The sequence below is a fragment of the Falco biarmicus genome, chromosome 4 (genome assembly GCF_023638135.1).
Source record: "Falco biarmicus isolate bFalBia1 chromosome 4, bFalBia1.pri, whole genome shotgun sequence".
Lineage (NCBI taxonomy): Eukaryota > Metazoa > Chordata > Aves > Falconiformes > Falconidae > Falco > Falco biarmicus.
In genome coordinates, this window is record NC_079291.1 from 90602276 (window position 1) to 90625464 (window position 23189).

A 23189-nucleotide genomic window follows, 5' to 3' on the forward strand; every position below is an offset into this window, starting at 1 on the left:
CAAAGGACGACGCACGAAATGCACGGCTCTTTTCTGCAGGCTGAACTGGAGGGCTCTCTCTAGAAGCAACTCGAAGCCACGTGGCTTGCTGTACGGTCACATCTCAAAGGAGCCTCATGCCTACACGGCAAGCACCAAACCTTGGCTCAGCACAGCACTGATTCACTCTGGCCATGACAGAGGCACAACTCTTCAGTCCATCACCACAGGCTCCTTGGTGCTGTCTCACGCTGTGGTAGCCCCTGGTCCTCATCCCATCCTCAGCTGCCGGGGGAAGGAAGGGTGGAGCAGATCCCATCACCATCCTCCATGCAGGAGCAGCCACTCTGCTCAGGTGCCTTTAAAGCTAGGATCAAATCCCACTTCTTTCCTGAAAAACAATCACTTTTTCCTTGGGTGCCAACTCCCATCACCTCACCCCGTGCTTGCAGCCCCCCTCGGGAACTGCTGCGGATGCAGGGGGGAAGGCAGCACCACCGCACTTCCAAGCGGTAGCTCTCCATCACCTCACTTTGGGGTAGCACTTCAAAAATGCCTGAAACGAAACTGATGTCATCAACCTCATTTACCTTCCCTTGCTGAAAATACCAACATGTGCGTGTGGGTAATCTGTCACGCAATCTAACTTTTGAGAAGATCCCTAATTAAACAAGCAGCCCGAAGTCTCCATGGAGAGGCAGTTATGTAAGGGACTTTACTTGCCATTAACTTCCACCGACCAAGGAAAGCTGAAACTCTACGGAGGTGAGGCAGAGTAACGGCGCATATAATTTTTATTTAGCAGATGAGACACCAGCATTGCAGGACAAGTCCTCAGTGATTTCCTCCGCTGTCATTCATTTGCCAGGGTTGCTTTAATGAAGGAAAACTCGCCACGTTGCAGTGTGTGCAAGGAGCAGACCAAGCTTCCACGTCTCTTCCAAAAGAGATGCAGCTCCGTGTGCAGCGTGCCTACGAGCAACAGCACCTGCTGCACAAGCTCTGGCAAAGCGTACCCAAGCCAGCACCCCAGGGGGACGGGTGCCACGTGCTGGCTAGCAGCACCCCGGACGCAGGGCATGCTCACCCCTCACCATTTTGGAGGAGAGCATGGGACCAGCAGGGCATCCCCCTGCCTCGGGCTGCTCCGTGCAGAATTGCTGACGCCAGCTCTCTCTTGGTGGATGCTGAGGGTTATATAAATTAATAAATGGGTTTATGTAATTTTGAGTTCAATGAGCTGCAGCATTTGTCAAGTTAATTTGTTGTCCATTTTTGACCCTGTGGTTCCACCTCCGCTTCTGTCTCCTTACAAATGCGGGCAGGCTTCCCACCAAAAACCAGAGCTCCTGCTGAGCGGGAGCTACAAGCTCACCAGACACAGCTACGATACCTTCATCACCAGCTCTGGTACCAAAGAACCTGACAGTATTTCTAAGTGAATTCAAAACTCTAAAAATAACCCAGAACAGTTTCCATCCGGAGAACTTGAAGCAGGCAAAAGACCTCTCTTTTTCTCCCAGAACAGTTAATTTATCACATCCTCATTCACCCCATAGCAAACCCCAGCGCAGCGTGGGATTCGATGTGCCATACGCTCCCTGCCAGCTTAGCCTCCTTCGGAAGGTAAGCCAGGAATCTTTTTTCTTGTCCTGCTTCTCCCCCACATTAATTCTCTTAACAATACAATAAAAACCACTCTTGCCAATTATAATAAGGAACATTTCTAGATTTGCTTTTCTGCTAGAGTTGGCAACCACCTACTTTGCCTAGCCTTAATACTGGCCCTGCATGTATCTAATGAAACAGTAACACCTCTTCCAGTTATCCCTTCTCAACATCATGGAGACCTGCTCTCCCACTGAAGAAGCTCATGGGAGTTACCCAGGAACTCCCATTATTAACCATATTACAATCATCATCTGCAAGTTCCTGTGTGTCAGTACAAACCTTTTGCTTAACTTCAGGCCAAATTCATTTCCCGTGTGAAAACCTGGAGTTAAGAAAACGCCATGCAGGGGTGACACATTCCTGGCTTTGCTGCCAAAAAGCCTTTTTACATAACCTGTCCCTATCCCACCAGTTTCCTATTCTCAAGGGCCTGTAGATATAACCAATCTCAGTTCAGTAAAAATTATTCAGACTGAGCACAGGATGAACTTTTTCAGAATACTAGAAATCAAGAGCTGCTAATAACCACCAAAAAAAATTGTGAAATGACGATAAACTCTGCTAGACCTCAAAGACAAAGCTGGCTGATCTGGCTAGGTCAACTTTCACAATGACAAATGTATCTGATGCAAAATGAACACAGTTGTTAGTCCAGAGAGTGAAGATGACTCTTCCACAGGCAGTTACTGGAAATTGCTGCAGAAGTTCAGAAAATTCACTCTGCAGGTTGCAAAGCCCTACCTACCTAATCTGCAATACTTACCAAAAGAACACAGGTTAGAGAAACACCAGGATAAATGACCATGGAAAGTATTGGGTTTGTTTTCATAACTGCATCTAGTTTCCTAAAGCAGACAACCTTTGCAGTGTACTATAACAATGAAATCTTATTAAATAGGAGACCACCACATTGCTGCACCCGGTAAACCTTTACTGTCTGTAGCAAAAGAATGCTTTATAAAACGCATCAGATTTGCAGCCACACAGACTCTTGAGTGCCCCACGCAGCTCTCCTGCAAGGGCAGTGCTCCCCGACAGCTGGGCTGCACCCAGAGCCACCTCTATTTTCTGGGAGAGCAGATCAGCTATTCTTCCTATGTGAAGCAAGAAAAGCTTGCTTATGTGAGTTTACAGATGCAGGACACCAGTTTAACTTGGGACATCACTCAGCAATTCTTCTGGGAGGTACAGACCTGAAATCGTGATTTTACTAAGAGCAAACCTCCACTTTCACTTTGATTCCCCAGCACTGAGCCAGCTGTTGTCCCAGAAGTGAAGCTTTGCGGTTGGTGTTTTTTTCCATTAAAGTTTTACTTACTTGGCTTTCATGACTGAAATACTACTGAAAGGCCAGAGCGCTGAGTACGTGCTGTTCTTGAGTGACACTGCAGTAGTCTCCACAGGCCCCGACTGGGCTAGAGCCAGCACACATAAAGCAAGGCACCAGCATCCTCACTCCCTAGCACCAGATTAACCAAGACAGAGATGAATCAGGGGACATCTTTGTGAACTGATCAACCCTCTTTTTTGCCTTCTGTGATCAGGCCACTGGATTGCTATAGCACAGAACATCTACATCACAACTGCTCCATAGGATATTTTCAATGAAGTCTCCTCTGTGCTTTGCATGCATGAGTTATGAGCTCCTGGGTGTGTCCAAGACCTCAGAGCTTACAGCATTAGCTGTAGGCATCACGTGTCATTTGGTTCCTAAAACATTCTGTATTTAAAAGCAGCCTACACCAGAGCCCCCTCCTCGCCCTTCACTGCTGCATAAAAGCACGTATATGCACTGAGTAACTGCTGGCTGCCCCGAACATTTACTAAAGGTAAAAACCACCGCCAAGCACTTACTTCTGAGTGGAAAAGGGTGGAAAATAATTACTCTGCTTTACAGAAGTAACATCTATAAAGGCAAGAGTGCAACAGAACCTGGCAGGACCGTGAGGCATAGATGTGAAAGCATTATGCCATTTGCTACAAGCATCCTACACCAACAGCCCCTTCCTAACCACATGGTTATTTTACACACTCCCAGCTCCCAGTCATAGATGACAAATGCAAATTAAGGACTCTCCCTTTCTGGTGAAATTTCTTTAGAGATGGATTACAGGTTTCTCTGTTTGTTTTGAGCTAAGGAATCTGCTTCCAACACCGATTTGCACACAGTGGGAAGTGACTTTGCTCAGCCTGTTAGTTCTGGGGTCCAGCACAAGCGAACTCTCTCTCCATGTCAGGCTGGTGCAGAACTTGTTCCTCCTTCCAGCATGACAGTGTAAGGTTACCTGAGGCTCCCTGAGAGCTAGGAAGATGAAAGCTCAGCTTCCTTTACACGGGAGGAGAGCAGGAAATTTGAAGAAGTGCCTCTCCCCAGGGAATGTTAATCCTGCCACTGCAGTTTAAGGTGACATGGGATTTTAAATGCTCAATTCCCAGTCAGTCATTTACAAAGAAGCTTCACTCTAGAGCATATACACAGGGGAAAAAAGAGGGTACCGATTACAGAGAGAGTGAAGGAGCCCAAAACCGTTCTTCCTCTCAAGGGAAGCCTGCACGAACACAAGAGGTGCTGCTGTAGCAATCTAGGACACGTTTTAACCATAATGATCAATCATAACCAGCCAGGATTCAGCCCCCATTACACCTAACGAAGTCTCCCCACATCCTGCTGCACAGAGGATACAGCTGCTCTTCCACACATCTCTGGTCAGGTTTAAGCCAGCCCTTTGCTATGGGATCGAATCCCTTTTCACCAGCTTCCCATCAGATCAGCCACTTAATTCAGCTCACTCCACAGCTGCACGAGCCGTACAAAGAGGGGACAAGCAGAGATAGCCAGGACAGGCCATGCTGGCAACTGCCCACAGCGAGATTAGATTAAGCACAACACTGAGTGCTGCCCTCGGTCTGGTCAAACATCTCTCCCCAGAGCTGCCATGAAGGTCTAGTTAGGAATAACATCATAAACTCTGTCTTCTGGTACTTTGGTTTGCAGGGCATTAACAAAGGACTGTGGAGTGGTTATACGCCACGTACATAAGGTTTTTTTAGTTCTCTTTGGCCAGGCTCTTAGTGTTTTATCTCTAAGTACCTAAATAAGCGTTCCTCATTAGGATGCAGCACAAATGACATCAAATTAAAAGCCTAAATCTGTATAAGTATCAAACATTTGGATGTATCGCTTCTCCAAGTGAAAGGAACAATCTGCAAAATTGACCTTCCCAAACAAATCACTGATTGTTTTGTTCAGACATGTGAAATGCATGGCAGCGGGGTAGGAAGGGGTAACACCCTCTGCAATAGCTATGCATGAAGCCCGTCGACTAGGACTGAAATAGACTGTTTGCAAACAGAACGCATGCAAAGTGAAACGAGTAAGTTTATTACACATTCAGTAATCTTTGTAAGCATGTTTTGCTGCAGTAAGGGTTTTTTTTCCTGTTTGGAAGAATATTGTACAAGCTAGTTGGTGTATTTTTCACTGTAATTGTAATTGTTCATTACAATCCAAACCATGCGCAATTTCCATCTAGGGAAATCAAATCCTTGTTAAAAACACAGAAACGAAGGATAGCAAGGCTGCAGGAGGATGGTGATGGTCTGGAGTTTACCCTATACGGTTCTGTTAAACTCCAGTCTGAAATTATCAGCTAGTTGTAAAAGTCTCAGAGCATGTCGTAGTTGCTTCAACTTACTCATAAAAGCAGTCATGTAAGCTTATGCTACAAAGCTGGTTTTTTATACATTCCTCTATATTGTCCTGGGAAATACCTCAGTTATTAAATGTTTGCATGGGCATTGGGTAAGTTAACTTCTGCACAGTAGACAGTAGTATTTCCCCTAATTACAGATCAAAGATCACGTAGTTATTTCCTCTCCCATCTCCTTAACCACCTCAGGTTTCCCGGATTTCATAAAAACATTTCCCTTCCCGACACGTTTTAGTTAAAAGCTTGAAGTCTGCTATTTCCCTACCTGTATTGTAGTGTTCCCACCTTCCAGAAGGGCAATGGCTAGCAGGATGCTCTCATGGAAGACTCTGTCACTGGTGGCATTCATGATGAGATCTATGACCAGGTTGGATGCACCTTCTTTATCCAGATGACACTGGACATCTGCCAAACTCATCTCACCTCGGCTCATTGAACTCGATCCAGAGCTCCCTCCTATAAAGGTGATCACAAGAAACGGGTTGAGATTCAAACTCAGCCGCCCTGTGGTGAGGACATCTCTCTTCTGGTTTAAATTATTAACCTATTGTGAACGATGCACATGCATTTATTAGCGGTGATGAACTCTGCTCCTAGCATTTCAGCAAGGAAGAGTTTATAACTTAAAGCACATACTGGGCATGCCATAAGATGGGCACTTAATACTGCTTCCATATATGCGTGCCCGTGAGAGGCGGCGTCCCAAAGGAGGACAGCCTGGGCCTTCGGTGGCAGCAGAAGGTGGGGAGAGGGCTGGTGTACTGGAAGGGGGTTCTGGAAAGAGCGTGGATTCAGGGATACAAAGAGAGGCAGAGGCTCTGCAGGACCAGCGAGGGGATGGAGAAAAGGCAAGACAAATTCCAGCGGATGGCAAAGCCAACATTCTAGACAGTGGAAGAGTATGGCAGTAGGCGGCACAACACAAGGACAAGTGAAATACATATCAACTTCAGAAAAAATGGAGGAAATAGGGTTTTTTTTGTGGTTTTGTTGTTGTTGTTGTTTGTCTCTGACCAGGGCTGCTTTCAACAGGATTACCACTATCTTTATCTTGAAGAGGCAACACCCAACTGAATGGTGTTTTGACAAAATGTGCTTGACATTGCTGACTTTTTTTGTTAGCAATAGTCTCAAATTAAATAACCTGCACTTTATAACTGACTGTGAACCAAATTTTTGCTCATCCTACCCTGCAATGTCTCTGTATGCAATTCAATGGTTTTGTTTCAGGTATGGTTAATAATCTGACATACTTATGAGCACATTTCCCAAATATTATGGCAAATATTAAATTGATGAGGTTTTCTAAGTACATTTATTCCAAGCAAAGTCACAAAGTTCAAGACAACCCAAAACAGTCTCTGGAAAGTATAAAAACCTCTGTCTGCTTAATTTTAAAGTACTTTCTCAAAGGAGAAAAGTACACTCTCATCTGCATGGGGAAAAAAGCAGGTGACACTATGAGAGACAGGAGAGTGATGCTCCGCTCAGCCTTAAGTGGAATCCCTCAAGGAGAGTTATAAAACACACTGGAATTTCTAAATCCAGGAGTGACATGCAAGCAGGGCTTCTTCTCCATCCACGTGGATAGTTTGGTTTTTTGGGATTTCACAGAAGTAGTGTGAAGAAAACCATCCCTATTTCACTGCTAAGACAGCAATTTGTCAGGCAGACACAGACAGGCAGCACCTGGCAGGGCAGCCCACAGGAACCCTGAGGAGCAGGAGCACATCCTACCTCTCCACATCCTACCTCCCGCTCCGGCTTTGCCAGCGCCTCCGGCAGACAAGGGGCCGTTGCCGAAGGTGGTGAGGCTCTCGCGCCGTCCGGCCGGTCTCACATTGCCATAGTAACGGTTGACCAAAACTTGCCTGAGTGCCTCACCCTTGATTCAAAGAGGATAACAAAAATCATGATGTGAGCTTAATGAATAAACAAACTACTAATATTCATTAGCAAGGAGACTGCTGTTATCATTAGCCTACTTTGCAGTGAGGGAGGGGTAACAGAAACCCTGGAGATTTGGAAAAATCCACTGAGCATCTCCTGATGTGCTGAGGCAGGCTGGGGCAATGGGGGGTCTCAGGGGGCTTCAAATAAGATTACGGGTTCCCAGCACCAGAACAGCTACTACTCAGTTATTGTGTAAAGCTTTCTAGACAGATTTTATTCTCCAAGGGCTTGGGGTTGTTTTTTTAATTAAGATCTATTGTATCAGTCTTAAATGTAAAAAAGTTGCATCTGTACAGCACCAACACCAAATGAAGAGGAGGACTGGAGAAAGAGCAACATTACAAATGGGTTTCCGAGTGAGCCATTTCACCCATGTTACAGGGACATGCTCTTTTCTGCCCTCCATCAGCAACTGATGCGATCTGACCCTGTCAGCTGCTGAGCAGAAACCTGAGCAAACCCTGCTGCATCCCAGCTCTTTGTTCCCTGCGTCCCTGCTGGCAGCTGCCCGAGCCGCCCGGTCACGCCGGCAGTCAGCGTCCGAGCACATGAGCCCGCGGACACTGTGGGGCACCGGTCCTCAGATAACCCCCGTGTCCCGGGCCCGGGGATAACAGCATCACGTCCCTGCACAGCACGCGCCGCTGCCGTCAGCGGGGACCGGGGAGACCAAGCCACCCCGGGCTGAACGCTAACCTGCGCTCCCTGGAGTCTTTACAGGAATTCCCAGTCATTTGGAGAGCTATACAAAAGCTGGCGGTACTGCCAGCAACGGGCAGACACGCAAACGCCACAGTTGGATTAACAGATTTTTATAAGGTCTTTGTGCAAAAAGGAGAACTGGTGATTATTTTGACTGGGAGCTACGGTTGTGCTAATGGCAGCATGCTGTGGGTACAGCAGTACCACCCTGAGACAGTGTTTGAGAGTGGGGAGGCAGGGGTTCTTCTGGGGATTAAAAAAAAAAAAAAAAAAGTAAAAAAAAATAAAATTTGATCTAGCCAAGAATAATTTCATGTTAAAAAACTGCCAAGATTAATTGAAGTATCCTGATCGCCATTCACAAAACAAGTGCTTGACACTGATTTTCAGTTGTATTTCAAATGAAATTAGGTGTCTGACTATAGATTTAAAACGTCATTAACCACGAGATTTAGTACGTTAGCTGTCACACAAGTGAAGCTTTACTACTTAAACTTTCACAGGAGGCCTTTAAAACACTAATAAGTAAATGGAACAACATAAATGTGCATTAATTGGCTCATAAGAAACTCCAGCACGCTGCTTTTGGTACAACGCTGGCACTCACAACAGGTAGCTGAGAGAAATCCTTACACCCCAATGCACTGGAAAAACAAAAACCCGTCTGGAAATTAGCAGTCCTTTACAGAATTTCAACCCTCACTTCCCAAGGGAGAAGCCCAACACCTGCCCGCAGCCAGTCCGGGATGACTGCTGTGCCAAGGCTGGGGCTCACCCCAGGGCTCCCACCGTCCACTTCTTGTCACTGCAATTTGGCAGATTAAAAATTGCGCCTGTAGATTATTAGCGTGAAAGCTGCAGCACAGGAGCTGCATTTTATGGAATCAGATGGGGACGGGGGAAGCAGCAGGGAGAAAAGATGTAAAATAAACAGGAAGAGAGCCTTCCAACCAGCTGCTTCCAGAAGGCCCCCAAAAAAAGAAAAAAAGAAAAAAAAGGCAAGTTACTTTGGAAGCAATAGCAGAAGAAGAGAAGCACTTTTCCAAGGGGCATACGCTTCCTATCACCGCCTGGACCAAATAGTGAACATGTAGGAGAGGCATGAGACTCGATTCAAAAGCTCAAGCAAATTCTTATCCTAGAGAAGCTACTTTGACTGACAGCGACATGAGAGTGTTTGGTACATGATGTAGTGTTTTAACCATCTTTCTGCTCTCAGTCTGGCAGGTAAGGCAGCCTACATGACAGAACAAGGCCAAGCCAGACAAAAAAAACCCTTAACTACATCTTCCTTCTACATGTGTACCGATTAGAAAGGCAACTTGATACCCATGTAAGCCTTATGCCAAAGATGAAGTTTCAGTGGAGCTCTCACATTACCTTTCTCCTCTTCTGTTACACTAATTGGCAGTCCTCATATCTACTGGCATTTAAACCCAGTAATTTTTACTGCAAGGATAACAACACACATCCAGCCACAAGAACTGCTGTTCAGTAAACTCCACCTCCTCCTGAATTCAGGAGGATAACTGAAGCTCCTGGAGCCGTCTCGAGACTTTCCCTCTGGCCTGCTGTGGAGCAGAAGGCAACTTCTATTCCACAATTGAAACCGCTGGGGTGAGTGGAGACACCTCAGCAGGGGCTGCTGCTCCGCGGACAGACCTGCAGCACCTCTGCTGGCTACAACAGGAGGCCTGTATCCAAAACAGGACAGAGGACCAGGGAAGACAAGTGTGGACACGTAGTGAGCATCTGCTGTTTCTGGTCTGACAGCGTGCTGACCCGGGGTTTCAGAGGTTTGGCAAAGCGTGTTCACCAGTATTTTGAATCCTAACCGGGAAGAAAAACTTTTGTTTCCTATAAAATTATTCAAACCCACTGTGTTAGTTAACAAGTATATGAGTATGTGATCAAAGTAGAGGGGAGAAAAAAAAAAAGTGGTATTTAAGAAATGTTATAATTAATTCAGCTGCAACACTTGGCTCCAGAACAGTTCTTTAACCATCATGTTACTGTTGTACACCACTTTGATGCGTACAGTATGCAAACAAATATCAGATGTTTGGCGGCAGTAAGAAAAATCAAATATGCTACCTAGGAAAAAAAAAAAACCCAACAGCATTCGGTTTCATCTGCATTCACCATCAAGGTGAAGTAACAGTAAGTCGTATACAAACATTACTGTACACATATCAGTAAAGCAGATGCAATACACAAGCTCAGTTTAAGTGATATCAAAAACCTGTTATAATATTTAAAACAGAGAATATTTAATGACATTTAAGAGTGAAGCAGTTGTAAGTTGCTGCTTTTCTGCTCCCAGCTACAAGAGCAGAAGACATTAAAAACTGTATTAATGACACAGATTTTGCAGCTTGGCTGTTTCCAAAGGGGGAGACTTGGCCAAACCAGGCAAGCTCCGCAAGCACTGATCAATCTCCCTTCACAAATGTGTGATCAGCACCAAAGGGGAGTGCTTTGAATGTGTGAATAGACTAGACCAGGCTCAGAGGTTTAATTCCAGGCAGCCAGGCACCTCTCCTTCCATTTAATACAAGAGGAGGTGCTCCAGCAACCCGTTTGGCTGATCGGTTTAGGTTTTCCAAGAGACCAACAGCAAGCAGTTAACCACAGAAGTTTCTTACATGACTTAACGCTTCACTGTTTAAAAGGAAAAGGTAGAGAATTCGGTCTGAACGTGCTTGACAGCTGTACATACCCTTCTATGATCCTCCAGTTGCCTCTGTGGTAGACTTTGATCAAGCTCCTGCTGTGCACGCAGAAATTTCATTTTAAAGCAGAACAACACTAAAGAGACACTAACATCTTTGCACTCATGGAAAATATTAAGGGAAGTCACAGCTGGAAGCAAGGGGGGAGATGAGGAAGATCGACTGACAAGCTATCAAAACAGAACATCTGCCCTCAATTAGCTCTGGCAGTACTTCGCCAGCCTGCTCTGCCACCCTCCACAGACCACCATGGCATGCACGTATGCCAACACATTCTCAGGGATTTAAAGAAAACACACAGTCTGTCTAATTTTACAGTTACCATGCATGCCCGTGCGTACATATACACAAATACACACACACGTACAAACACCCCCTCCCACCATACGCACACTTCTGGAGGAAGTGTAGGTACTCATCGTATCTGAGCGTGGTCAGTGAAGCTTGTTTGAGACTGCGGAGGGCCTCTGACAAAACCTCTGGGATTTCTGTTCCAGTGCTGTGGGTTTCAGTGGGGTTTCACAGAATAAAGTCCCTTGGAACATGCGTGCTTCCAGATCAAATCTCTCTTATTTCAGAAATTAATTTTCAGGAATGGAACTTCCACTTTGTAAACCCAAAGTACGTTGAGTTTTTGCTGCTTTAAAGCATTCTGAAATTGCGTAGGATGGACCACTACATGCACGGACCCCACCTTAATCCAGAAGCCATCTCCCAAACATCTCAAAGTCATTCTGTGACCACTCAGTTTCAGTTTACATTTACACACTATTCCACAACAACTACAAATACAAAGGTCTAAACCATCACATTTTTTCTCTTCATGATTTCAAAACGTATTTTTAAACCTTATTATTTGTATAGCTCAGAGAATCAACACTGTCCCAGATTTAGACTTCCATGTTCTTTCACCTAGATTTGCACTGATACAGCACCCAGTTGTACAAGCTACCAAAGCCATCTCTGGATGTCCCATTAATTTCAGAAGAATTTGAGATTTCATAAATTCTTATGTCTTCATTTTGGCAAATAACCTGTCTTATGCCAACTGAAATTGGAGTATCTCATAAAGGAAACGTGCCTACATAGCCAATTCACTACAGAGCTAGTAACCTGAGAGATGTGAAGTGACCATTAGCTGTTTCACTGTGGCATTTTAAATGGGACACCCAGTTGCTCTGCGATTATGAGGCTTCCACTAACAACTTGTGACACCTCCCTTTCCTTATCAAAGTTTTTAAGTATGTAAAACAAAGGGAAACCCAAATCCTGTATTAGGAGCCAGAGAACCGAAGTCTCATTTTGCTAATGCAGGGGGATTTGAGAGAAGACTTTTCACAGAACCTCCCTTAAAAGCCTAAGGGAAATGGCTGAAAGCAACAAAGCTTTGAGACTGGTTTACATGGGTTTGAGTTTTGGTTTTGTTTGGGTTTTTTTGTTTGTTTGTTTTTTTTAATATACATTTTCAGACTGTCACACTGATGCTGTATTGGATTAAACCACTTCAACAAATCTACTTATGTTTCACCATCTAACACCACGCAGGAACACACATTTCACAGGTTTGGTTTTGTTGTTTGTTTTTTTTTGTTTTTTTTTTTTTACCAACAAGACACTCCACCAGGACTACTTAAAAACACCAATATTTGTCTGTTGTACAAATATAGGTGGGTGACACACCTCTACAGAGCTTTCCGTTTCTGCAGGTTGCGGCAGCTAGTTGAAAGTAAAATGCAGAAAAATTAGTCATTCTTCAAGAATCTTTCATCCCAACAGACATCTAGTGGTCAATGCTTAGGGGAAGGGAGCTAGCACAGCACTTGAGCAGAATCATCACAAATCAATTATAGCCATAATTACTGTTTACACCCACCCACCCAGCTCCTAAAACAGCTACATTTTGAAAATTTAGCAGGTATCCTTTGAACATCCCAAACTACTTTGCATGAACACAGAGACACAAGCAAAAAGCTTCAGTCGCAGGTGCACACAGGTCTGCGATGCAGAAATGCACTTTTGGGCAGCCCGCTCGGACCGCATACCCGGGACCTGCCAGCCGCTGGGGGCGAGGGCAGCGCGCCCATCCCCAGCAGCGAGGAGGAGGAGGAGGAGGAAGCGGGGGCTGCATGGCACAGAAAGGCAGCAGCCTTACACTGTTAATTTAAAAAAAAAAATTGCTTTCAGTGGATTTGCATCTGTAAACATACTTTTCTTGAGATAAAAGATATGTGATACAGCACCATACACAAGCAATGAAGTAAGAGGCTTAACGGTCACAGCTGATCATCACATTGAAACAGATGAAGACAAGCAACTTTTATCTAGTAGAGCTTAGACATACAACAGAGACCTAAACATTCAAATGAAACTGCCTACTTAATCATGGGGAAATTGATTTAGCTTCTCAGGAACAGACACTAAGAAGTAAGACTACAACAACACAGAAATACCAACCGAAGTCAGCCACCACGCGTCCGTGTCTGCCCAGGGGGCACACGAACCAGACAGACAAATCAAGCATAGGCTGGGGGAGCTGCCGTGGTACTGCAACCTATATCTGCTGCAGCCTAGGAAATGCACAGCCAAGGGAGGGGAAGGGAGGGGAAGGCCACGAAATCCAGAAGTCAGCACACGGAGAGACTGTGCTTCCCAGGAAGGCGGCAGAGGAGCAGGCTCTCCCCATGGCGCTCCGTGGGCAGGGGCTCCTTGGCCAGGAAGGACCCTTCTCCGTTCTTCTCCTAATGGACCTTCATCCTGGCTAGTTCACATGGCCTTTGGTACACCATTTCCTTGCATTGTCAACCACTCTTGGAAACTTCTCAAGCATGCAAACCATTTCTCTCCTGGTCAGTTCGAAGCAGGGAGTATTTAAGCCTGAGGGCCAAAACTGAACAGGAAGAATCTCATCTATGCAGAGGAACACACAGTTCCTGCGCAGCCCGCTTTGTACACCCGTGCTGCGTGTAGCTGGACACTGGAAACGCCGTATTAAGTCATTAGGGAGTCTGGGCACATTGTTCTGATTGCAGACACCGTCTGCACAACTTGCTTCAGAGCACAGCAGAAAATTCCTCCTTTCTGAAGTAGTCAACAGCAGCAAGGAAATTGTGCGTACTCCCCTGTAAGGGAGATTAGGTCCCTTCCTTCCAGGGGAGGGGAGGCTGAAGCTGGCAGGTCAGGTGGACGTGACTGCCACAAGATAATGCACTACACTTCGGATTCCAAATGAAAGCTTCCTTATTCCCGGGCTTTATACCACGACCCCATTTTAATGAAACATACGTGTACATTTCGAGGCTGTAAACCAGCACAGATGAAGAATCAGCATGAAATTGGTTTGATCTTTCCAATTTAATTGGAAGAGAAAAAAGTACATACTCTAACTAGCAAATTCCTGTGCCTTCCCACTGTAGCACAGACAGCATGTTAGAACCAGCCCCAGAAACACATCTGCAAGCAAAAGCTACTGCCCTTGGCAATGCTCGGATGGATCATTCCAAGTAAGCACAGCCTTAAGCAATCTTTCTGTAAGAATATAAACTCCAAATACTAAAATTATTATTCTTTCAATCAAATCGGGTTAAACTAGCAAAGAATTATTGAGCTATAGCTACTGTGCTACACTTTGCACTATCCTGTGTGCTGCAGTGGCAAAGTACCAGCTTATGCTTTACAAGAAGGATTGCATGGGGCAGGAGAGCAGACTGACATTGCCATTTCGCTAGATTTCATGGGCCTCCATAGATGCCAGCTCTCCACCTAGGAGAGAAGTTATCGTTTGGGGGGCAAGGGCAAGTCTGTGGAATACCAAACAGTGGCCAGGTGAGTGCCATGGACACAGTGGCCAGCCTTTCAACTGGAATGTAGTGGGTGGCAGGGCCAGAGAAGAGTACTTCATCTTTAGTTCTTGCTAGCAGTAGCTAAAATTCCTTTCAACTTGCTGTGCACGAAACCCCTCTTCTTCTGAAGTTTCCATTCCTGCAAGGCTGGCAAATAAACCACTCACCACCAGCCATTATCAGGAAAAATTACAATTTCTTTGACCTGTTGGTGACCGTAATGCTTCTAGCATCCATTTCCCCAACACAGACTACGTGTGTTTCCCAGAATGGTCTTTATCTGACTCAACAGGGATGTATCCACCTCAAAAAACACCAAAGCAAGTGACAGCTCAAGTGTGAACTCACTACGCCTCAACTTCTGAGATATGGAAGAGGCTCCAGTCCTTTTCCTTTATGGTTTTGAGGAAGGTGTGAAAGTTTTATTTTCATTTGCTTTCAAAATAACAATCAAGATGAAAGTTGTCTAATCCTGTCTTTCATGAAAAATTCAAACAAGTAGCAATGTGGATAAAAAAAAAAGTGGAAATGGTTTGAGGAAATGCAGAAAGATTTTCATTGAGGTTTAAAGCCTCAGGATTGCTTTTCTCGATAGTTTTTTTAAACTCAACTATGTAGTAAACATCCCAAACACTGAGAGCTTAAAAAGCTTGAAATGCATTTAAAAGGCTGGTGGAGGTTCCAGTTCACAGACTGGGTCTGCTCCAGGCAGTGGTTTCAGCAAAACAGGATGGAAAACACCTCATATTGTGATGTTACAAATGGGTGGGAAATAATCTTATCAGAGACACCTGCATTTTTGTGTAAGCGCACACACACACGAACACTTTCAAAACCTGATCCTTTCCTCTTCAACTTCACCAAACCTGGGAATTTTGACAAAATAATAGACAAAGCAGCAAAAGCACAAACCTCCTCCGCTTCAGGCCACCTCCGAGTTCAAAGCATCAAGAGGTGCCAAGCCTCAAACTGCTTAACCTCCACTGCCTGGTGCCATTTCCAGCCTACCACACACCTCCTTTAGGTCTTTCTCCAAACGTCCCTCTAAATCAGATAGGAAGGTGACTAGCTGGCGCAAAGCAACAGCAAACTGAGACCTGTCCTGGGAGCTCTTTGAGACCAACACTGAGCACTCTGAAGGAGCTTAGTCAGTTTACTAGGTTTGGCTCCGCAGAGAAGCAACAGCAAGAAGCGAGATGTCCTGTGCTGTGCAGAAAGTCGGGTTCAACTACGGAGCAGTCCCTTCTGGTCCTGAAATCTGTGAATTCAGGAACCAACCCAACTCCATGCATATGGCATCTAATTATCGGGGTGGTGGGGGGAGAGATTTGGCATAGAGGAAATAAAAGGGGAAAAACACAACTATGGAGTCAGTCAGCCAAATACTACATTTAGCTTTTGATAGCTAGGCTGTGTGTCCAAATGCAAAAAACTCGAGTGAAGATCTCGGATACACCTTATCCTGAAGTCACTGCGCTCTGCCTCGGCCCTTGTATTGCTGTCTCCCATATCAGCTGGAGTTCCAGCGGGAATGGCTGTTTGGACAGAGTGCTGGAAGTCTCCTTCCACTTCTTCCTCGCTTTTCTGAATTTCTCATCTTTTCCCTTTGAAATACATGCAGTGTAGCTCTTACTTGAAAGGCACACAGCAAAAGCACCATCTAGGCTGATTCATGACAACAGAGCAGAGCATAAATTACGCTGCTGTCCTTCAGAACTCCTCAATAACACCAGAGAACTCCACGCAGGTTACCTGCTTGCCAAGTCTCCTTTGTAAGGCCAGTACCTAGCAGAACTGAGACAAAATTCAGATAAGACATTTCTAGCTCCTGCAGATGGTATTTAGGTGTTTGCCAAACACGCATTTGACTGGCTTTGGGTAAGTTTGAGGGCAGAGGGGAATAATTAAGAATCAAAAGCAGCACCAAAGCACTTCGACAGACTCACCACGTCACAGTTCACCATTGTACCAGACCTGCAAAATTACCACGTGGTGCTTTTTTGCTGATGTAGGATCTCACACCTACATAAATTAAGAGGTGGTGGGAGATGTGGAGCAGCATCTTGTCCTGGCACAGGTCCTCCGAGCTCTACAGCTCTCCCAATCCTCACAGAAGACATCTGGGATTTACGAGGGGCAGAGGCAGCCCCTGCCTCCCACCGGCATGTGATGGATCAGCAACCACACGCTTACACCCCCTTGCCTTGCCACTGCAGCACGTACTCAGGTCAGGGACATGGCTAAATGTTTATTTCTCCACCCCGCCCCCCCCCCCCCCTCCCCTTATCTCAGAATTTGCAGAGACACTGTGCACTGCCAGATGATGAGGTGGGAAATATGGCATAAGGGCTGCCAGTGCCTGCACTAAAAGGTCACAGAGATCTGCCTACAGGAATGCCTTCTCCCATTTTCCAGAGTTTTCAGTTGAGAAAGCATGTTTTACTTGGGCTGGGGCTTCCCTGGAGTTAAGAGACCTCAGTCTCTGATATGCCACTGACTTTCAGTGGGTGTACAATCACTTGCTCCTCTTTAAATCCTGAAGCTTGCAGGCTTTTTCTTAAAATAACTCAATATAGTAAAAACTAACTTCACTATATATTTTAGATAAGCAGTTTTAATTAAATAGTAAAATGGTATAAACTATTTTTTTTGGTTATAAATAACTACAAGAAATGTTCCAGTCTCCTTTTCCAAAGAGCTCACCAGTTCCAGTTTGTTCAATAAAAACGGTCCAAAGATTGCAGGATTTCTGAAGGAAAAAAATACAAGGCAGCCCACAAAAATTTATGAGAGCCTGCATTTCCTCTGCTTGAGACATAACAAGTGAAGCACTGTCTAAGTGCAAAATACACAAGAGAAATGACTATGGAGTAAGCTCTCTCTACAAGGAAAATAATTTTTAAGTGCATCTCTCCAGCACTTAAGAGGTTAATGATTTTTCCAACTCCAATTAGAAGATGCATAAAATAGCACACATTTTGCACCTTACTCTGCCATCATAGTTCTAGTTTATCATTGATAAAGAACACTTAGAAGGTTAATTCAGTCAGCCCCTTTGAACCAGGATTTTCAGTTCCCTTTTCACCTACTTGAAACATCAAGACTAAAGTGAAGCAGTGGAAAAAAAAAAAAAAAACACAACCCCAAAAACTATGTTGAGTGTGTCTGCAGGTGTATTTTGCTGGATACCGTTTTATCAGCTGCATAAAGAAGTGTCATTACTGAACAGAATTAAAAAAACAACCCAACAACAAAAAACCCCCAAGGTTTTACTTAAATCAGTTTTTAAACTTCAGATCCTAAAAAAGACTACATAATTACCAGGGAAACGCTGGGTGCCTATTGAGTTTTTCTGGATTTGGTTGTTTTAGTGTTTGCCAGCCCTTGCCCCAGCCCTGCAGGGGTGGGGGGGAAGCAGCAGAGCCCCCCTTTTTCACCTGGAAAAATCAAACACAGATCCCAGAGCCTGGGAGCGGGTCAGGGGAAGCAGCAGCAGCCCCACAGCTACCGGCACGGGCTCGGGGCCACCGGCCCGCGGGGACTGTAAACATCTCCGCTGCGTTTATTGGCAATTACCGCTGAAGGTCACACATCAGCAGCGGGCCTAAATTCCAGGAAAAAAAGCTGTTCTTATGTAACTGCTGCCTGAATGTTGGCAGGTGCCCAGCGGAGCAGCTCGCTGCAATGTGGCTGGGAGGGGGGGAAGGAGAAAAAAAAAAAAAAAAAAAAAAAAAGAGGGGGGGGTGGGGTGGGGGAAAGTAGGACATCTCCCAGGCACATTCAGCATCCTGAGCATGCCACCTGCAGGTCAGCACCAACACTTCTCTCTCCTTTTTAGTCCATAAAATATTAATGTGCTTCTCTAGGATGTATGCACTTCAGTGCCCAAGACTCACGCTGCAGGTGGAAACTGGGCCACGGTGTCCCCAGACGCTGATCCGGACTGGGGAGAGCGGATGGGAATGTCGCGCTGCAAACAGCAGTGCCTCGATGGGGAGGGAGCTGTGCTGCCAAGGCTGCCCTGGACCACAGGGAACCCACGGTGGAGATCACCACCTCAACTGGAGTTGTGAAACACTGCAAAAATCTGCATTTGTATCATGCCTGGACTTTGTAGCGGGTTGAGGATTGAATTAAAAATAAATTGAGCTGTTGTGTCTAATTACAACCAGGGTTTTGTTATCACTGTTGTGCAGAGATTCACGCTTGATGGCACTCGAGAAAAATTTACCTTGGCCCTGAACCTCTTCTCCAGGAGACCAGCATAGTCAACAGGTCCATCAAGAACAGGATTCCAGCAGTTCCAGCCCAGCAAGGAGTTGATCAAAAGAGACTCCCCGAGGGCTTTTATAGACAACAGGCCAGTGCCCTGCCGTGGGGATTTCTACTGTCCTTATTACTCCAGACACCCGCGCAGAGGCAATGTTAAGACCAGTCTACCTAGCTCTGCAGCTCGAGTCAGAACCTTTCAGTTCCTTATGTCCACCTGATGCTCCGGAGCCAGAGAAACAGGAGAGAAACCCCGATGTAAACCAAAAAGACAGGCTCTGAGGACCCAGCTCCCCAAGATCAGGACAAAACCAACACAACCATGCTGCAAGCAAGGTGTGAAATGGTTTCCGATGGTTTTGGTTTTCTATCAAAACAACTTGTGCTTTTCATCCATCTTTCAAGATGCCTTTTCTGCCCTTTATTTTAATACCAGTCTTACACAGCCCCTATCCCAAAGGTCTGTGCACTTCTCCAAGTTTACAGGAACCTGAATGTTTTGGAAATGCTGCAAGATGACTCTCAGTATATCCGAATGTCTGTCCCCAGAAGAAAAACCTTTCACAGGAATCATGCCACAACAGCGGATGCTGCAGAGTTGAAAAAACTCATACAAGAACTTTAAGATGCTATCGCCATACTTCTGCTACACCAGACCTCGGTCCTCAGACTAGAGTAACAGATGTTGGAAACAAGCACCACACTCTTCTCCTGGGAAAACTCCAGTTCCTTCCTGTCCCTCCTTCCCCACAAAAAGGGAATTCCAGATCAACTCCTCAATAGAAACCACGTGAAGTAGGCCAACAGCATTAAACCATACTACCCGTCTCCTTCCCTTCCCCAACGCTTCTCCCACGCTGCAGCCGCTCCAGCCACCCCGGCTCAGCCCGGCATTTGCAGGGGCTGCTGCCGACCTGAGGTCGCAGCTCACCATCCTTCCTGTTCGGCGGGGGATTTCCTACCACCGAGGTGAATTCCAGCATTATTCACCCACTGAGACAGGCACTCCCTTTCTTCACTCACAAAAATGTTAAGGGGGACTGCAACGCCAATTTTCCACCACGACTTTCAGTAACAAATGCATGGACCTCCTGGCATTTTTAGTACCTTTTTATTTTGGACCCACCGCTCACTGGAATTACCCTGCAGTAAACAAATAAGACATACAAATCAACCTATGCCTACAGTCACAAATACTATGAAATCATGTCATTAAACTGTTACTTTAATAGAGTTTTTCCCTGAGGGAATACAGAGCATTTCAGCCAATCAGAAAAACTAAGGTATGCACAGTTCAACAGAATAGGAAGTTAATAATTTCACTAATAATGAAGGTTTCTGTATTCTTTGCCCTAAATGTTTAGAATTTCCAGAGTTGACAAGGGAAAAAAAACCCCAGGATTTCCTTTGAGACTTGTCAGTGGTTCAAGCCCTGTCCGAATCCCTTTCTGTAAGCAGCCAGCAGTGCTCGTTGCCGATGGTTATAAACACACCTGCTTCCTCCCCGCAGTTGCTCCATTGAGGAGCAATAAAGTTCCTCCTTTGCAGCCTCCAGACCAAATCCTAAATTGCTCTGCATGCTCTGGCTGATTTATTGCAGGTAAAGACAGGACACTATAGCCAGAAACTGAAGGGGAAAGAGTTCTGTATTATGACTTAATTTGCAATTAAACAATTCAAGTTTCTGTCTGAAGTCTCTCCAAGATATAATTACACATATACGTGCTATTCTGGGAAGCTGCAGCACCACAATCTAAGGGGTCCAGTGCCCGATGGAAACGTTCATGTGCTACAGATTAGCTTCTAAAAAGGCACCTCAAATAAGAGGAACAAAATCCTGCTTTATAAAAAACAGAAAAATAACTACAGCAGAGGTTAGACACAACAGCACCTCTGTAATGATGTAACACCAGAAGTTTGGTGTGAAGCTTGTACTTGCACCTGGGATGTCTCCTACTAGCACAGGTTGGAGGTGACAACAGTAAATGGACCTGTGCCACACACAACGCCGTCCTTTGGTCCAAACCCCAATGCCTACCCTCCACAACCCACCCAACAGCTATCTCCTGCACATGGGAACGGGAAGGGCACACAGAGAACTTCCACCGACAGACAAAAGGGCGATGCTCTAGGAAGCCCCAGATGAGGATTTTCTGATAAAGAGAGCTTTTCCTTGAAGCTGAAAGTGGTGATAGAAGACCCGTAAAATTTTGCTTAGGAAAGGTACCTCAGACACTGGCTGGACCTTCTGCTCCAGCCTGGAGAGGGACCACAGTGCACACCGGGGTGATGGTGATGGCACTGACCAGCAGGGCACATCAGGGCCTGAGCACCCCAACCAAAAGCCAGGTTAAAAAACAACCAAAAAAGCCAAAATTCCAGTTTGCTCTTGCGAGGAATTCTGCTCCTTCCCTCCCCTAAAAGCCCTGCTGAACAGAAAAGGCCCTCCAACGCAGCCCTGGGCTACGTGTACACTTTTTGGTCTACTTTTGTGACAAACAGTTTGGATTTCAAATTCGGTTCAACAGGCAGGGTCCCCCAATACTATTTCATTTTCAGAATGAAGTTTACCCAGTGAATTCAACTGAACAATATCAAAATTAACAGGCTCTACAGAAAGCCATTTATGGCATACTTCGTTACCTACTCTATCAAATCAACAGCAAGATCATTTTAAGCCTTCTAAGTGGTTGAATTTTGTTCCAAATAAAAGGTTGGCTTGGAGGAGAATGCAGGAAACAAAGCACAGAAAGGAAAATATTTCTTTTCTTTTTTTCCCCTAGTAATTCAGTAAAATAAGGTGCTAGTCAATCACTTTCTCAGTATTATACATTTATGCAAAAAGAATCTCAATTTTAGCACCCACACATGGGGTTTTTTTGAGCTGGATGAGGAAGTTGCAGCAGCAGAGACAGCTCAGCTCCTTCCCTCCACCCCATGCACCAATGCCCAAACCAGACGTGCCACTTTTAAAAGTCCTTAGAAAGCTTAATTTCAGTTACACTGGAAGTTCTCACTCAAATATGGCTTTTCCACCCGTAAAACAGCTACATACAGCATAAACACAGCCCGGGCTGTCGCGCTGCCAACTGAAGGCATGTTTTTTGATGGTAGGAAGCTTTTCACACCGAAATAGCTTCAGAAGTCAGTAATTTTCATAGGGTTACACCACACCGCTTTCACAACACATCTGAACGTTTTACGTGGCTTTAAACACCAAACCTGACAAAGAAGCAACAGGAAGGACAGCGAGATGCTTTGATGAATTGCATGACTGTCACCTTTTTCGGTAAAAAACAGCATTAGGGATAATGCCCAAGGACGCAGCCCTGCCTGCAGCCCGCTGCGCTGTGCCCTGGGACATGAGTACCAGCTCTCCATGGTCAGCAGGAGGAGACACCTCATTCAGGGTCTTCTCCAGCTGCCTTTTGGCATGTTGTTCCAACTTCTGCACCAACACTATCAAACCTCAGTATTTCGTTTTCCAAACAAAGAGCTTGTTCGCTGACGACATGGTAATTGGGGCTGAGTGCTAAACGCTGATGTTTTAATGGTGCCTGCGGGAGTTGATCCTTCAGAGGTGCTCAGATCTGGTCCTAAACTTCATGGGATCTACTATGGCACCAGATGACTGCAGGCAGCCAGGAATCGTAACTGCATTCGGACAAATACCCCGAGTAATGACATACGGAATTAGTTATGGTAACTACTCCCAACGTAGACACAACAGCAGACTGAAAACTCAACTATTTCACTGACACAGGCATACAAATTGGAAAGCTCAGTACTGAAGAGACAACAGGACAGACCACAGGGCTACTCATAAAACAAACACCATAGAAACAACACTGTAGAAAATAAATAAAATTAAAACCTCAGCATTATCCAATTCAATGGTAATCTGCCAGAAGAGAAAGAAGGGGAAGAATTGAAAGCAAGCATTAGTAAGAGAAATTACAAATCAATTTCATGTTAGGATCTTATAAATCATTTAACACTTTAATGCTGCAATCCAACATCGTATTTTACAGTGGGCATGAGTAACATTTGCAAGCACCGGGATGCGGTGGGTTAGGGAACTGGCACTGCTGGAAGCACTGTGCCAGGCAGCACTGGGGGCAGGATGCGCCCTGGCTTTGTTCCTCTGCCAAGTGACAAACCACGCGGGCTGGCTGACCGAGATCCAAGAACTTCACCCTTGGGCGTAAGAGTCATCACCAGTATAAGCTGTGAGCAGCAGTAGGAGTGCAGAGGCTGGATTTCCAGTTTGCGAAGAGAAATGGAGCTTTAAAACGCAAGTCCTGCAGAACTGAGGCTAATCATCTGCTAGGCAC

The 23189-nt window shown here is 45.4% G+C and overlaps 1 protein-coding gene across 15 annotated transcripts in view; it reads right to left on the minus strand.

The window, feature by feature from the left end:
* The window catches only part of ITPR1 (inositol 1,4,5-trisphosphate receptor type 1), a 183626-nt gene that overhangs the window by 56277 nt on the left and 104160 nt on the right, over positions 1 to 23189 (minus strand). For 9 of the 15 annotated variants that reach the window (XM_056337551.1, XM_056337552.1, XM_056337558.1 and 6 more), the window contains 5 exons: positions 22730 to 22756; positions 12428 to 12463; positions 10735 to 10785; positions 7113 to 7245; positions 5626 to 5816 (listed from right to left, as the gene is read on the minus strand). In XM_056337551.1, the coding sequence (XP_056193526.1) occupies positions 5626 to 5816; positions 7113 to 7245; positions 10735 to 10785; positions 12428 to 12463; positions 22730 to 22756 (438 nt within the window). The remainder of the gene's footprint in view (positions 1 to 5625; positions 5817 to 7112; positions 7246 to 10734; positions 10786 to 12427; positions 12464 to 22729; positions 22757 to 23189) is intronic. The other 6 variants (XM_056337555.1, XM_056337563.1, XM_056337560.1 and 3 more) reach the window with 2 other exon arrangements.